The sequence below is a fragment of the Ambystoma mexicanum genome, chromosome 2p (genome assembly GCF_040938575.1).
Source record: "Ambystoma mexicanum isolate Mex_15411 chromosome 2p, UKY_AmexF1_1, whole genome shotgun sequence".
In the NCBI taxonomy this organism is placed as follows: Eukaryota; Metazoa; Chordata; class Amphibia; order Caudata; family Ambystomatidae; genus Ambystoma; species Ambystoma mexicanum.
This window is the reverse complement of record NC_090923.1, coordinates 362595173-362611051: the sequence shown is the minus strand read 5'-3', so window position 1 is coordinate 362611051 and position 15879 is coordinate 362595173. Positions and strand designations below refer to the sequence as shown.

General features: G+C 43.7%; 1 protein-coding gene across 1 annotated transcript in view; it reads right to left on the bottom strand.

The window, feature by feature from the left end:
* Positions 1–15879, bottom strand: part of ADAMTS9 (ADAM metallopeptidase with thrombospondin type 1 motif 9) — a 1221593-nt gene that overhangs the window by 586174 nt on the left and 619540 nt on the right. The window contains exons 27-28 of the mRNA XM_069643707.1: positions 10694–10855; positions 10387–10563 (exon numbers count right to left, since the gene is read on the bottom strand). Of these exons, the coding sequence (XP_069499808.1) occupies positions 10387–10563; positions 10694–10855 (339 nt within the window). The remainder of the gene's footprint in view (positions 1–10386; positions 10564–10693; positions 10856–15879) is intronic.

Sequence of the window (15879 nt, the reverse complement as noted above, 5' to 3'; positions counted from 1 at the left end):
GTGGAAGCATTCCTCGCTTCCTATCATTCAGGCTTCAGTGTAGTTAGGGGGGTTCAAGGCTCACCATGCCACCTCCGTGGTCACACCACCTCTTATGATGGTTCCTCTGATTATGTCCTGACAAGGGTTCTCCCGCTGTCTGCTCTGCTGGTCGTCCACCATCCCTGAATTGCCTTTGCTGCTTCTAGGAGGACCGCGGGCCCCGCGTCTGCACTCAGCTCAGCCTTTCCTTGGCGTTCTGAGGTCAGGGGGCTCCCTTGCGTAACGCTCTCCTCGGTTTGGGCCTCCTCATCCCGTTTACATTGCCATTTCTTCTTAAAGTGATATTTCTTTTATTTTCAGATAACGTGTTGGTTTCTACATTACCTACAGCCAAATAGAAGGAGGACACAGTGTTTTGGATGCAAGGCAATCACATGTATGCAGAGAAAGTGTCCTGCACAGGGAGTTCCCTTTGGGAACGGGAGACCTTGTCCCATGGGGGGAGTCACTCCCAGTGAGGTCCCACTTGCCCAGATCCATAAGGAGGGACTTTTCAGAGCAGGGTCTCCCCCCGAGCCTCAAAGGGGGTGGCTCTCACTTGGGGAAAAGGGCTGAATATTCCTGATTCATCAAACATCCCACACCATGCCCTCTTGTTACCGCTTGGCTGCAAGGCAAGTTCAATTACTTTACTTTCTCCTTCTTGGACCCACTTCAATCATGGTGCCTGATTCGTTGCCCGCTCCTGAACGGGATATAAGGTGAGAGGTTTCTCAGATATTTGCTCACAACACTTGCTAGCTTGATGGCTTCCTTGTTCTTGCCCTTCCTTCTCCTCTCTTGTTGTCTTGCTCTTTGATCCTGGTACTCCCTCCTACCTGGTCTGTTAACCTTCGGTAGGACTGCTTCCTACTCCTTCATTGCTTTGGGAATCTAGACTCCTGCTGCATACCCTGGGATTCCTGACTCTTGCCAAAACCTCACCTTGAACCTTATTCATCCAGAGGTTTTTCTATCCCATAAGAGTTTTCCTTTGGCTGCCCCTCTGGGAGCTCACTCACCTCCCAGTCATAGGCTCCTGGGAACACAGTAGTTACCAGTAGGGGCAGACCATTTTGAACACCACCAGAAATCGCCGCCAAGAGGAGCAGGTATGTCCTACTGCCATCATAGGCCCCTACAGGCATTTTGTCACATGCTTGTTCGCTTATCAGCAAGTCCTGGCTGGGGTAAACGGACTATACAATCATTTGAGCCTCCCGGGTGGTCCTGGTTTGTTGGCCTGGCAGACAGACATTCTACAAATAGAAAATAATTTGGCTACACCTACTCAGTCAGCTTACCATACGTTTAACTTGTGCAGATCAGTCACCTTGTCTTTTCATCAGTTGGTAGGGGGTTAGCAGGTGGGTTCCCATCCTTTGGTTTGTTGATTGTTTATGATTCCTATTCCCCTGTGCCTAGGTACTTTGGACCAATACTGTTGTATTGTCAATGTTCCGAAAGTGGCCAGATAGTGCAGGGCTATCTCTTAAGGACTTGACTACCAAATTACGGATGATAATTTGCCTAGTGTCATTAATGAGAATCACAGATGCCAGGATCCCTCAGGCAAATATTTTACTCCAGATGGGATCTAATTCAGATTCCTCATCAAACTAAGACAGCTTTTGTGCTGATTGAGTTTCCTCACATTAGAGAGACGCCCTATCTTTAAATGGTGAGATGTTTGTCTGAATTTGAGAACTGGACAACCAGCCTGAAAATGTACTCAAATGAGATGTTTCTTTATTTCTGCAAACCTCATTACCGGTTTCTCCCCATCCCTTGCTAGCTGCTTCATATGGGTGATGTTTTTGGCTGGTATTGAGGTCTCTGTATTTGGCACCCATTCAGGGCGAGTGGCAATGGCCTGTAAGGCTTTTTCATCGGGGCCAGGTTGGAAGATATTCTCACGGCAGCAAATTGGTTCCAGGACCAGATTTTTTCCTATATTCGATTGTAAACCTATTGTTCATACTGCTTTGGTCATGATTGCAACGCTTTGAACTTGCATAATAGGAAGTTCTGTGCCATGTGTGACAAATCAGGTGATTCATCCCTTCTCCCCAAGGGGGAAGACACCCCTTTACGATTAGGGAGGTGAGCTTGCTAAGTAATACCCTCTCTGGGGATCAGGGCAAGCGGGCTCATCCCACTAGGGGTGATTCCCCCACACCGGGGACAAGGAATGCCCAAGTAAGGATCTCCTCCCACCTCCCTTCACTTCAAACTCCCCAATGTTTGTTGGTTATATAGGAATCGAACATGGCAATCAAGCACAGAGCCCTTTTAAGGTGGATGGCGGATTATCTGGCCTTTATTTGTTGCCATCCCTTGATCAAGGCCAGGACCAATTAAATCTTCCCTCCCAGTCCAGGGACAAACCTAAATTCAGCCAGCCACCAACCGAGAAAAAGGAGCATCAGCTTAAGAGCGAGAAACGCTGGCAAGTGCAGACACACAGAAGAGGGAGGTGCTACCACATAGGAGGAGCTGACAGCCAAACAGTCTGCGAAAACGGCCGGATTGTTGATGGCTGCAGCATCAATGAAAGTGAAACCCCAGTGAGCCAGGGATTGGTGAGGAAGGAAGCAGTACTAAAGGAAACAGGGCATTCCGGCGTCTTCCCCCACTGATGTCAAAGCCCAGATAAGGGAGAAGCAATGCAGAATAGTAGACCACACATTACAGAGCAAAGGCAAGGATGCTGACCTGCATGGGCAAGAGAGACTGCCTTAACTACAGAGCAGCGCTGCTGTAGAGAAGGTAACCAGCAGCATCCGAGGAGCAGCCGGAGGGTGTTGAGGCCCACACTGGGCTGAGAATACGAATACCCCAGAGTGGGGTGAAAGAACTGAGAAACCAAATGGGGATGCACAGGCCCATAAACCCACATAGGGCTACCAATCCAAATAGAGAGAAAGGCAATAGACCAAGCCAGGCTAAATAAGCCTGAAGTCCACGCAGGACGGAGAGATCAAATACTGTGAAAGGTTGTGAGAAAAGCAACCGAACAAACTGAGCTGAGCAAGCTTATAGCCCACAAACCTGGACTAAAGAATCCTGAATCCCACACAGGGCTGAGAGGTTGATGACAGAAGTAACAGACCAAACCAGGCCAAGCAGGGCGAATACCCCAGGAAGGGGTAAGAGAACAACAAACCAAGCAGGGCTGGGCAGGGCCGTAACCCACACTGGGTTGAGAATACAAATACAACAGGGGGGAATCAAAAAAGCAATAACGACAGAAGGGCTCAGCAAACCAGTAACCCGCCTGGGGCTGAGAAACAGACTACGCCATGAGGGGGTGAAAGAAGGGAGGAATCAAATGGAGCGAAACAGGCTTGGAGCCTACACAAGGCTAGGACTGTGAACATCCCAGGAGAGACAATAAGTGAGCTTTGTTTGTGTTGTGAATACCAACCTATCCAGGTCATGAGGACACATCCCAGGATAGGGATAAACCAGAGATTGTTCGGACTACCTGACAAGGTCATTACTGGAGCCAAAAGAACAGTTGAGAGACATTTTGTTTTTTTGTTGGAAACATTGCTCGAAACCTAGACCTGGAAAAGACTGTAAGAACTCTTTGGCAGAAAACCAGCTACCACAAAGGGAGAGTGACCCTATACCAAGTTGAAGCTTAGATTCTATTTCTTTCTTTACATAGTGGTAGGGCAGATAGTAGAGGTTTGGACGGAGGACAGAATGTATTTGTTTTCTAGCACAGGGATTTGTGGCGGGCTGGAAGAAGGAGTTGGCCATCTTAAGGACAGTTTAAGGGTTCTATTATTTGAACTATAAGAGAAAGGCCCATCTGTCCCTATTGCTAGAGGGAATACCCTGCCTATCTAAAACCCAAAAGGTGTTCATCTGTCATCAGGAAGTCCAAAGTAAATGTCCTTGGTCCTAACCTAACTTTACCTGACCCTAACACGAATATGAACAAATCAAAGTCTGCCAAAAGAATGTCTGTATTCTCCTATGCTTTTCCTGTCTCCTTGTATGCTCTTTATAGAAATATCTCTTTCAAACATACGTTTCTTAAGACAATCTTCTTGGATATTCTCTTAATATATCCTTTATGAGCTCTTGTAGTTCTTACAAAACACTTCTGGACCTTGTACTCTCCTTAGTGATACGCGTATGGCAGCTTTCCTTGAGATACTCTCTCACATTCTTGTCTTTGGTTGTATATCTCCCACAGTCTTTAAATTCAACCTCTCCTAGGTTTGATATGACTATCCAATGTTAGACTCCCCTCTCCTCGGCTCTCTGTATTGGATTATTACTTCTCTTATACTGTTCACTTGACAGTCTTATATCACAACACTTATTACACATTTGTGTGGCATGTTCTCTGCACTCTTCCTCCCTGTACTCTAGGGTTTTTCTCCTTCTAATCAGGGTATTTGTTTCCAGTCTCTCTTTACTTCCTATACAGGGTTATTTGCCACATTCTTTATTGTCTTCTTGCAACTCCAATTAGGCTGGTTCATTGTTTGTATCTCATGCTTATGACTAGGACGAGTTTCTCCCCTCATATACTGTTGCCCCGGCAGCCTCCCGCATCACCTGTTCTCCTTGGTAGCTTTGTGTATGCAGGGGAAACTTGCGGGGCTCGGCACTCGCCGGGGTAATCAACTTTGTTGTCTGGATTCTCGACCTTTGGTTTCAGCAGCGTTCTGTTCTCAGCTTTGCTGCAGGCTGCTGCCGCCTACGGACGCTTGCGATAGGAAGCTGTTGGCGGTTCTGGTCATGATGATTTTGGCATCATTAGCCGGGTGTCTCACCCACCATGATAAGGTAGTGGTTATGCCACCACTTTGCACGGGACTCCTCATGCCCTGCTGCCAACGGCTTACCTGTGGCTGGGTTTGCCAACCCTCTGGCATCTCTAGTTGGTGTTCTACATGTTTCTGAAAATTGTGGGATTCGCGGCTTGCTTCTGTTCCGATTCTCCAAGGAGTGCTTACATCAGGAGGCTTCCCCTGCACACCATACACGCACTCTCTTTCGTAATCCACTTGTCTCAGTTAAATACTTGTCTCTTAAAGAGACATCTTCTTTTCCTTTTGAAGACTGTTTTGCTTCAGCATTGCCTGCAGCCAAATGTAAGGAGGACACATTATTTTTCATATCAGGCAGTCTCATATATACTGATATGGTGCTTGGTCTATGGAGTTCCTCCAAGGGGGAGTCACTCCCAGCAGTGAGGTCCCACTTGCCCTATACTCAAATGCAGGTGGCTTCCCCTGTGGGGGGAAGCGATGAATACCATTGATTCATCATAGAATCCTTTGTAGAGATGGGGATTAGACGATTTTCTCTTTAATTACTTTAATAAACCAATTGTATCAAACATGTCTTCTTGTTCGTCTGCAATGCCTGACTTGCCACACGTCATTGAATGGTGATTATACCTAGTATTTATAATAAAGAGTTGGGATTCTATTAATGGCTTGGAGGTGAGTATTATTCATTTAGTTACTTATGGAGCAGATGTAGAATATCTCCATAGCCCTACTACAAAAAATATCTGTCATTTGTAAGCTTGATAATGTATTGCAAAACACTGGAAGTTACCTGCTTTTGTTTCCAAAACTATCATTGCAATTATATATATGGGAATGCTTATGAGCATATATACCTTGAAATAAACATATTTCATGCTCAATTTTTTGTTACAGCTATAATAGTCAGATAGAATTAACAAGACATTTAAATTGCCAAATCTTTGTGATTCATACATTCTCGAAGTATTGATTTTTTGAGATGAAATAAGTGTCCTCTATAATATCTTCAAATCCTCAATCCTTTTTAAGATAATTATCAATTCTCATAATCAGTCTCTTTCAGTTGATTATCAATTCTCTTGATCAAGCCTCAATCCTTCACACGTGTTTTGCCATCACCATCGCTCATCCGGGTTATGTGCTTAACTAATCTAGTATAGTTTAAAAGAACAATTATGACTAGCTAGTGCATTACAGATTTATATGAACAGATTTCTTATTTTATGTTTTTATCTTACTGTTTGGACATTAAAAAAGATTGATTAGATTAGTAACCAACTGTGCATATCTCCTTTCTTTATATTAACTTTCTTTGACATTTCTGAAGAATAATGCTACTTTGTAAATTCTACAAATAAATTACAAAATTAGTGGTGCAGTGAAGAATTCAGTGATCCAATTTATATACCCACTGCAATGTTATTCCGAGTTAGGTTTCAGATAGCTTGGACACATTTTATTCCTAATTGTAGGTGCTTTTCGATATACAATTGTGGGTTTCTCTGTCAGATATTGCTTGATGCCCCTTCAAATAGACGAACATCCCGATGTTTCTTTAATATTTTTTCAATACTTACATTTTGTGAGGTGCACATTGTAATAAATCAAACTTGTTCTTTGTTAGAAGCATCTTATTTTATCCCACCTTTTCATTCTACCTCTATGCGCCTTGCTACAGCTGAGGACCAGTTAACTGGACAACATTTCTTTTGAGCAACTCATGGGTGATCTGGCTGGGTGGCTTTGATGAGATGTCTCCTGGGAGTAATGGCATTATTTACCTGATTGTCCCAGGGATAATTAGTGGCAAAAAGGGGACATGTGTAGGGTAACAGCCATGACATTCGGGGATTGTTGGAAGTGGATCAAAAAATGTCAGTGGGACTAAGGGACTTGTAGTCCATCAAATAGTAGAAGATGATTTTTTTAACATGTCTTAATCTTTGGACATTAAAAAAAGTAAATAGCAATATATAATACTTGCCTCTGTGCCATTAATAATCCAAACTCTCCTTCATAAATCAAGATCACCACTTCAGCTGGCTAGTGAGTAATCTTCAATATTTGTAAATGCTTCGGAGATTAAGCTTTTCTATGAACATCTCAAAGACCTTCTTGCATCCAATTTCAAAGAAAAGGTTCCTTTCAGTATGGTAGGTCAGGTCTGCCATTACCCCCATGTGAGCGAATCCAATGTATCTAAGCCGATTCATAGAAACTTCAGCAAAGTATGATGGTTTCTGCATTGTCTACGGACCGAACTGTTATCAATTGGCAATCAAAATCAATTGCTGTCAATACGTTTCATTGATAACTTTGAAATTCATAGGGATAGGTCAAGTATTCTACTGAGCATAAGGAATGTTAATAGGACTTGATATTTGTAATACGTTGGATCTTTTTGACATATGGCCATGAAACGATGTTATACAATATATGGCTGGACATGAAAGCTTTGGGATGCTATGTTCTCAGCTTTGGGAAGTATCCATTTAGTTTTTCTCCATCTCTGTTGAGTCATGGTTCTGTAGAAAATTAGATTGTTAATTCATCTTTTAATCGGACAGCTATAACCTATGATAATTTTTCATGAAATCTGCTTCTCTAAAATATATAAAAGCATTAGAAATCTAAACTATTAATTGAGGTTAGTACAAAAGGACAGTGTCTTAACACTTCTCAATTCTAGAAGGGGGCAGCCTGGTTAAGGAGCAATTATATTATTATGGGTTTAATCTCTATGAATGAAGGACTTTAAGAATACTATTTCAATATACAACAAATGGTATTGATCTGAGGCTGCAATTTGGAAACAGCGTTTGCTTCTTCTAGGCCTTCCAGCACTGTAGCTCAGGTTCTATTTACTTAACTAAAAATCTCCAGGACTTCCAGTGCAGTGTACAGGCACAGGCTAAACTAAAATATGTGTTTCAATGATAGAACAACACTCTTTCCAAAAGGTCCTAATCTATTTTTTGTTTGTTCAAGAAGCAGTTCACAGCGAGATAGAAAGTATAAACTACTCACACTCACATGAGCTACTTTTTGGTGCACATAATACTATATAGTGCACATAGTCTCACTAGCCATCAAGAGGCACACCCTAACTGCGAATCTCTACAGTCAAGGCATTAGCGACCCTGCTTCCTGAGAGAATTTAAATCCCTGTGCACTGTCTGTTTCAATTACAAATAGGTCCATTCTACCCTTCAGTGTTGCTTCTGGTCCTTTTTGATCTTACATCATGCTTGTTCACAGCAACACTCTATACCTGGACTTCTCCAAACTAAGGCCCTTATTCACAGAGCATTTTCCAATGGTGTTTTGCCATTATAAAATGCTTCTGTGAATTAGGCCCTAAGTATGAAGAATATGAAAGATTATTACTGGGTCCCAACACTGGACCAGCATCAATCCGGTCTTCCACAATCTCTGCTGGCTGCCAGTGAAGTAGAGAAAAAAGCTTAAAATGTAGGTTAGGATCTTTACTCATGTCCATGGAGTTGGTCCCCTACATCTCCTAGCTAGATCCATTAGCACCCTTTCTCTGAAGCAAGGAATGTTGTCTGCATCTAGTGGTAAAAACAGCCATGTATTGTGGTTGTGCCTTCTTTATCGAAGGAACAGCCCAATGACATTTCCAACCTGCATTTAACTCCACAACTCCCTACACAGTTTCAAAAATTTCAGTTACGGTTAACTCAGGTTTTCCTGTACACATTCTCAAACCCCTTGTTTGACACATCTGCCTCCAAAAGAACATTAGTGCTGGCTGTAGTAACCTATTAATTGCCCAGAGAGCAGGGAATCAAAAACACATCTCAAAGGAAATGATGCCACATCAGTAAGATTCCTAAAGCTGCATAGGAGATAAACAAATCTATAATACCATCTGCTATACAATTTCACTACATCACAATCCCACAAAAGTGAAACCCTTGGCACATACTGTTCTCTATATGCCTTTTACAGGGTGGATGTGAAGTTTGGTAGGTGGTTTCACTAATACTGCCACTTGTGTTCTGTATTATTCCAGTGCCCTATCAACACAAATTCTGTTGAAGAAGTTTGAAGAGTGGGCATCTCACGGAGTGATCATCTTAAAGAAGCATCACTTAGATCTATTGCTGAATTGTTATGGGAAAATTTGACCACCAAACACCACCGGCAGTCATGTCGCTTTTCCATTCTTAAATAATAATATCCACAATTTCTGTGTCTATTTGAAACAGACATGATGGTGGGGGGGGGGGGGAATCCATGAGGCATATTCACGTCAGTCATTTCTTTTTTATTTTTTACCCTCACTCTCCGGGTTACAGGGCTATCAACATGTCATTTGCTTCTGAACAAGTTGGTAATCTAACAGGAGCTGAAGCACATTTGGGAAACTACAGACCCATGTAACTTGTCCAAATTATGCAAGTGTGAAACTCAAAATCTACCCACAGAAGTTCCAAAGTCCATTACAGACTTGTTAAACCCCGATGTAAAGCATCCATTCAGGCAAACATTACTATAAATCAGAAACAGTTTGTGAAATAAGTGAAAAAATACATTTAAAAATGTAACCCAGAACTAAACACTGCTGCAATTTGTCAAATGCAGCAGTCTTTACTTATCCTTTTGCTTATGCAACAATCGAGCATGTTTCACAATGCAGCACCATTTTTCCTTAAAGGAGTTTTGGGCGAGAGGAAAAAACTGCATTGAATGTTTTTGCAGTATAAATGTTATATCTTAGCACCCCAGATATACTGTTTAATGCAGTGTCCCTTCTAAGTGAAGTACCCAAAAAAATACTGTTCAGTAGCTGCATGGCTATACACAGAATTCTTTGAGGTACAATTGCAGAATGTTAAGAATCTACAGGAATGCAACAGGAAACATCCACGAAATCTAAAATTAAGTGAACCCCCATTAAACGACTTAACTATATCTAATTATGAAGTCAATATATTACAAATTAATTTTTATATAAAGTGCTTTAGAACCGAATACAAACCAATCCACAAAGTAAATTGATTTGAAAAATGTAACTTGGCATACAAATTGTGTTGACAAGGATTCTAAACATTAATAAAAAATGCCATTCTGACTTCCCAAGCACCTTTTAACAAGCCAATGTCTTTCAATGAGAAAACTTGCTATAGAACCAGCATTCTTCCATAACTAGTTTTTCTGTCCCTTCTTGGACACAGAATTCACATTCCAACTTAAAGTATTGGAAATCATTCAAGAGGAAACCATCTGCTTAATTGCCAGGGCATGGCCTTCATGTTGCACAATGAGTTATGGCTCTATGTTTGCACATTCAGAAAAAATAGACATTTTAGGCAATAGAAAGTGCTCTTTAGGGTGAATAAAATGTACAATCTAAACTGGTGTTTCCCAGAATATGTTTGCTCAGTCTGCATGTACTGTAAATCGCCTCAAGTGCAGTGTTTTAAAACAACACAAACATTGTATGCTACTTAAAGCACTGCTGTAGCTTTAAGCATTTGCCAGTTTATAGCAAGGCGCAGCTGTAACCTATTCACATTGATATAAATATTTATGGTCGTACCGAACTCCAAGGACTAGTGTTCCACAGAGCATCAGAGTGGCAATCCTGCGTATTGCACTGGTCTCGATCAGGTGGTTTGTCCAGTACTTCACAGCTCAGGTCATTAAATCTTTCACCATTGGGACGCTGGCACACAACAAGTCGTGTTCTTGTTCCACCTCCACATTTCTTTGTACACTGGAATAAGGGATGAAGCAGTTTAAAAAGAATTATCATCCAAGGATGGCAACAAGCAGTAAGAGCTGCTGCGCCACTTTCCCCAAGGACTTCTTCAGAAGCGGAAGCGGAACGCAGGTACTGGTCTTACCTCTCCCCAGTTGCCGTAAACCCACTCCGGGCAAGGACCAGATTCACAGGATCTCTGCTCAGCAGATTTTGTACTTTCATCACAGTTAGCCGCAGGATACCCATTTTCATCCTGGCACACGACGACACGCCGTTGGAATCCACCAGCGCATGTGCTAGAACACTACAGAAACATAGAAACCTATTACTCAGTTTTGGCCCAACACTTAACACAAACATCAGAATACAACAAGCACTCATAATTTGGTTCTGAACATGCAAATGGCTCCATGAAAAAGATTAAAATAGCCCAGCAAAATTGTGAGTTGTTGAGATGTAAGCAGTCTATATGTCGTTTTTGTAATGTAAAACGATTCGGTTGGTGATTTTGGAACATCAGAACATGCCATCTGTCACATCAGAGCAGAATTCAATAAAAACTAATTGCCAGTTACATTTGGGATTTAGTTTGGGTCCCCATGTATTTCAGGTAAACACTTTTTGTGGCATGAACCAAACTTGTAGGAAACTGGCCTAAAACAGATGGAAAACAATGTTTCATACTGAAAGCAGATTATGACATGTATGACTTGACAGTTGGCATGGCTACATCAAGACTAGCACATTTCACATAGAAATTATATAATTTCGCATACACATAATGGTATGCACATGTTGCATTACGTCTTGTAGCATTAGGGTCTTATTTAGACACTGGTGGGAGGAGGCTTCTTCCGACTGGACCCACACCACCTAATTTATAGGAAGAGTTACCTCTTCCTCCACTTTGTACATCCTTGCCCTTGTCATAAGAATCCGTCTGAAGCTTACCTCCAAGTGCAACTCTTGGTATGACTCTGACTTCACCTCCCTGAAACGCAAGTGCAGGGTGGCTGAGAGGAAGTGGCGGGCTTAAGGTACACCCTATGACAAAGTGGCCTGCCACCTGCACCAAAGGGAATACAGACTCTCTGTCCTCTCCAAAAAGAGTGTCCCTATTTAAGCTCACGTCTCTGCGGCCCCTAAACACATGGCCATACTCTTTAGAATCTGCAAGGAGCTGGCCAATCCCGCTGCAGCCTCCACCCCTCCTGTTGCCTCCCAGGCCTTGTGTACAGTTCTGGCATTTCACCACTAAAACTCAGGACATCTTGTCCTCGCTTTCCTCTTCTTCTCCTTCTACCTCTCTCAGGCCCCCTTTGGCCGCCTCTCCCTCTCCTCTTCCCTTTTCCTCCTTCTCTCTGATAACACCTGACAATGTTTCTAGACAAGTCTGATCTATTAAATTGTCACCCAAACAGGTGCTCCCCTGCTCTTGCAGAACCATCATGGACAACATTGCCACCCTTGCTCCAGCCTTGGCCGATTTCTGCAAACACTCTTTCGCCAATGGATCTTTCCACTCTGTCTTCAATCACTCCCTTGTGCACCCCTCCTAAAAAAAAAGCCTTCTGCCGATCCTACCTGTCCGGCTAACTATTGACTGATTTCTATCACTCCTTTCCTGGGCACACTCCTGGAAAAGCTGGCCATCTCCCAGCTTTCTAGTTTACTCTCCATACTGATTCTGTTGGTTGTCTCCATGATCATCAGTCCGGTTTTAGAGCAGCCAGAGGCAGGGACACTGCTCACCTGAACACCTGTGAAGATCTGCTCTTTAATCTTGACTCCAGCTCTCCCTCTGTCCTCATCTTCCTCAAACTTTCCTTTGCTTTTGGCACAGTTAATCACGCCACACTGATCAATCGTCTCTGCGAGAACCTGGGCATCATGGATCAGACCCTGGCGTGGCTGATCTCCTTCCTCCTGGACCGACCCTTCTAGGTCCAACTTGGGTCCTTTCTCTCTACTACCTCTGTCTCCACATGTGGTGCCCTCCAGTGCTCTATCCTCTCACCCTGGCTCTTCAATGTCTATCTGGCCCCTTTGGCCCATCTGATCTCCACCTTCTCTTCTAACTTTCAGTGTTATGCAGATGACACTCGGCTCTCTTTCAGGCTTCCCTCAGGTTCCTGTCCTTGGTCGCTCATTCCTGACTGCCTATCCACAATCCGCGATTGGTGCGCTTCCAATGATCTCTGCCTTAATGCCAGTAAGACATAGATCCTTCTCATTGGGACCCCTGCTCCTGCTTTTCCTCTCTCACTCTGGCCGTCCTCCTTGGGCCCTCTACCCTAGCCTTCCATCGAGGCAAATAACATTGATTGACGCCACGCTCTCCTTCTCTCCTCACATCATGGACCTCTGCCGAAATACCGTCCTTCTAGAGCCCTTCACCCATCTACCTCCAACTCTCTGAGGGCCAGACGCTTCTCCAAGCAGAAAGTGGGAGGGTGGGGGTTAGATCTCGCTCCTCTTCATGTTCCTCCTTCTGGAACGGGCGTCCTGCCCTATCAGACTTGAGCTGGACCATCTGCTGTTTTGGAAGCGACTCAAGACCTTCCTTTTCTCCTCTGCTTTCTCTCTCTCGCTTCCCTGCTAACTTAACTGTCTGCTGCACCGACTGGTTGCTTGGTACCCTCAGAGTCTCACTGGGTACCAGGCTCCTCCATGACCATTCCTCCTTGCTCTGCCTCCTGGCCTATTGTGAACTCAGGGGCTGTAAATGTAACCCCTACACCCACCCCTGCCTCCTTGTACTTACCCAGAGCTGTGCTGCATTGGCTGCACTTACTCTTAGCCTGCTGCCATGATAGCTCTTTCCCCCTAACCTCTCCATTGCACTCCTCCCTCTCCCTTCACCCTGCACTTCTTGTGTCACACTTGCACAATTTGAATGTCACAAGGTCTAGTAAGATTGTTTGTCTTGTCTTCCCTTTGCCTTCCCTCACATGTATTGTGGCGCCTAGAAACCCTTGTGTACAGGCGCGTTTAAATGCCATATCATATGATATCATGGGTGGTAACTCTGCGGTGCACCCACACTGCTCCCACTCCACCTTAACTAAACCTAGAGATGGGTTCTGTCACACTATTTAATGTTCTGCAGAGAGAGCTAGCTAGTGGATGGCAGTAGCATAGCTACAGTCTGGTGACATCCCTCCCTGGCATCAGAGATCCCAAAGAGATTTCCTCCAGACTCCAGTGCATGGATGTTTGGGGTGACCACTATGCATGGGAAGGAAGCAGGAATTGCCAGAAATGGTGAGGGGATTATGCCCGCCAGGCTGATATTCCACTCTTCGCTTGAATGGTAGGTCTGACTGCTAAATTATGATGGGGTTAACTCCATTTTACCGATGGCTTTGTACTCACCTGACAAAAGTGCTGCTTTTATCAGGTCTTCCATATTGGAGCCTTATTGTGCAAGCCCCTTAAGTCACAATCTGTCTTAGAAAAGTGGCTTACAGTGCACATGTTCTAGTGTTCATGTACAGTGGGACCAAAAGCACATGAGGACTCATCTGTCTCCAGCTCCATTCTTAGTACCTTAGTTCACCAGCGGGTTGGTATCTTGAATGGACAAAAGCTGTGAGGACAGAAGGGCATATCACATTGAGTCAAGAGGGATTTCCATTAAAAAGTACAAACATTACTACAACTGGTGAGTAATTAATTCTCTTATGTCCGCTCAGTGGCCGAGGCAGCGTTTGGTGCCAACTAGCACGGGTGTCTCCAGAGGGGGCAGTGACATTGAAAATCTCTTAAGGGCAGTGTGCAGCAGGTGAATATTATTAGTGGAGGGGCATTAACATCTCTCAATTCGCACAAGCGACCAAGCATAGGGAGGGAACCTTAACCTATTCTCCCTGAGAATATTTTCTAAATAATGTGTGCAACTGGTGCATTTTAGAGAACAATGTTTGATGAAAATGGGATAGAAATGCATAGAATCTACAATTGATTGTCCAGGGTGAAAAAACCCAGCAAATGCTATGTCACCAACAGCACCCCGGAGCACTTCATAACGTGCTCATACTATCTATGTATACAACATATTGCAGCAATGAATCGTAAGTCACTTTCATGAAGCTGCAGCCACAATCTATCCATGCCAGTGATGGTCAGTGTAAATCACTTGCATCAAGCATGGGCCACAATCCAGCAATGCCTGTAATGGTCAGTGTAAATCACTTCCTGTAGCTGTGGCCACAATCTATGCCAGTCATGGTCACTGTGAATTACGTCCATGAAGCTGAACTGACACTAGAACAGCAGCAGTGATCAGGAATCTGGGTCTCCTGCCCCGCCACCAACACACACACACACACACACACAAACTGCACAACATACAAGCATTATGTAGATGCACACATGCATGCATACAATACAAACATTTTCTAAATAGAAAACTTATCTTTTGGAATTTGGGATCACACTGTTGTCATTGGGCAATGAGGTTATGCTGCGGTAACAGATCCACTGGCACAATATGCCCCGGAACAAGTTGAACTCACTGGGCACGGACTCGCTAGCTGATAAAAATGTGGTTGTCTAGCAAACCTTTTTAAAAAAAGAGGAATTCACCAGGACAGTCTGCAGGAGCCCCATGGGCTTGCTGGGTACATGGGAAGGAATGCAGTGGAGGGGTTGGGGATGAGGGAGACTGACCCCCTGTATGCACGGGCTCCACCTCTGTATTCGTCTCCGCTATTCCAAAAGTGTGATAATATTACAAAGCAGGTAAGGGGAAAAATGCAAACCAGGTTAATTCTTTTAGGCTATTACAAAATGAATCACACATTTAATGATTTAAATCCAAATAAAATAAATATTGTAGAAAATGTGCAGGATGAACCCCTTTCATATCATCCATGTAATACTGAACAGTAAAAATGGCGGACAGGTGGTGCAGGTGGAGAGAGTCAGAGGGCATGTGCATGGTTAGTACTGACACACCGTTGGTGTGCAAAACATGTAAAGGGTAAGGAGGGTTTGTGCTGCAAAAAGGACTCAACACTATCCCTGTGAAACAGACACCTGTGTGCAGTCCTTTAAATAGGCCAGCTCCAAATGGCCCCCAGTAACTGCACTTCTTATTTTTGGCCGTATTGAGGCCTGGGACTTCTCGAAGCTTCAAGATAATACCGGTACTCAACATTGCCGCTGCGCCATATTTCCTTTTTCCGAGCTCAGTGTTCACACTTTCATATGTGAAACACCAAAGCGCAGGAAAGCACAGTGGCTCCCCCTGAAGTTCTGCTTTGTTTCTACAAAGCATTACAATAGAGGCAATACAAGGTTGATAGCTCAGAGACTATAGTCCTT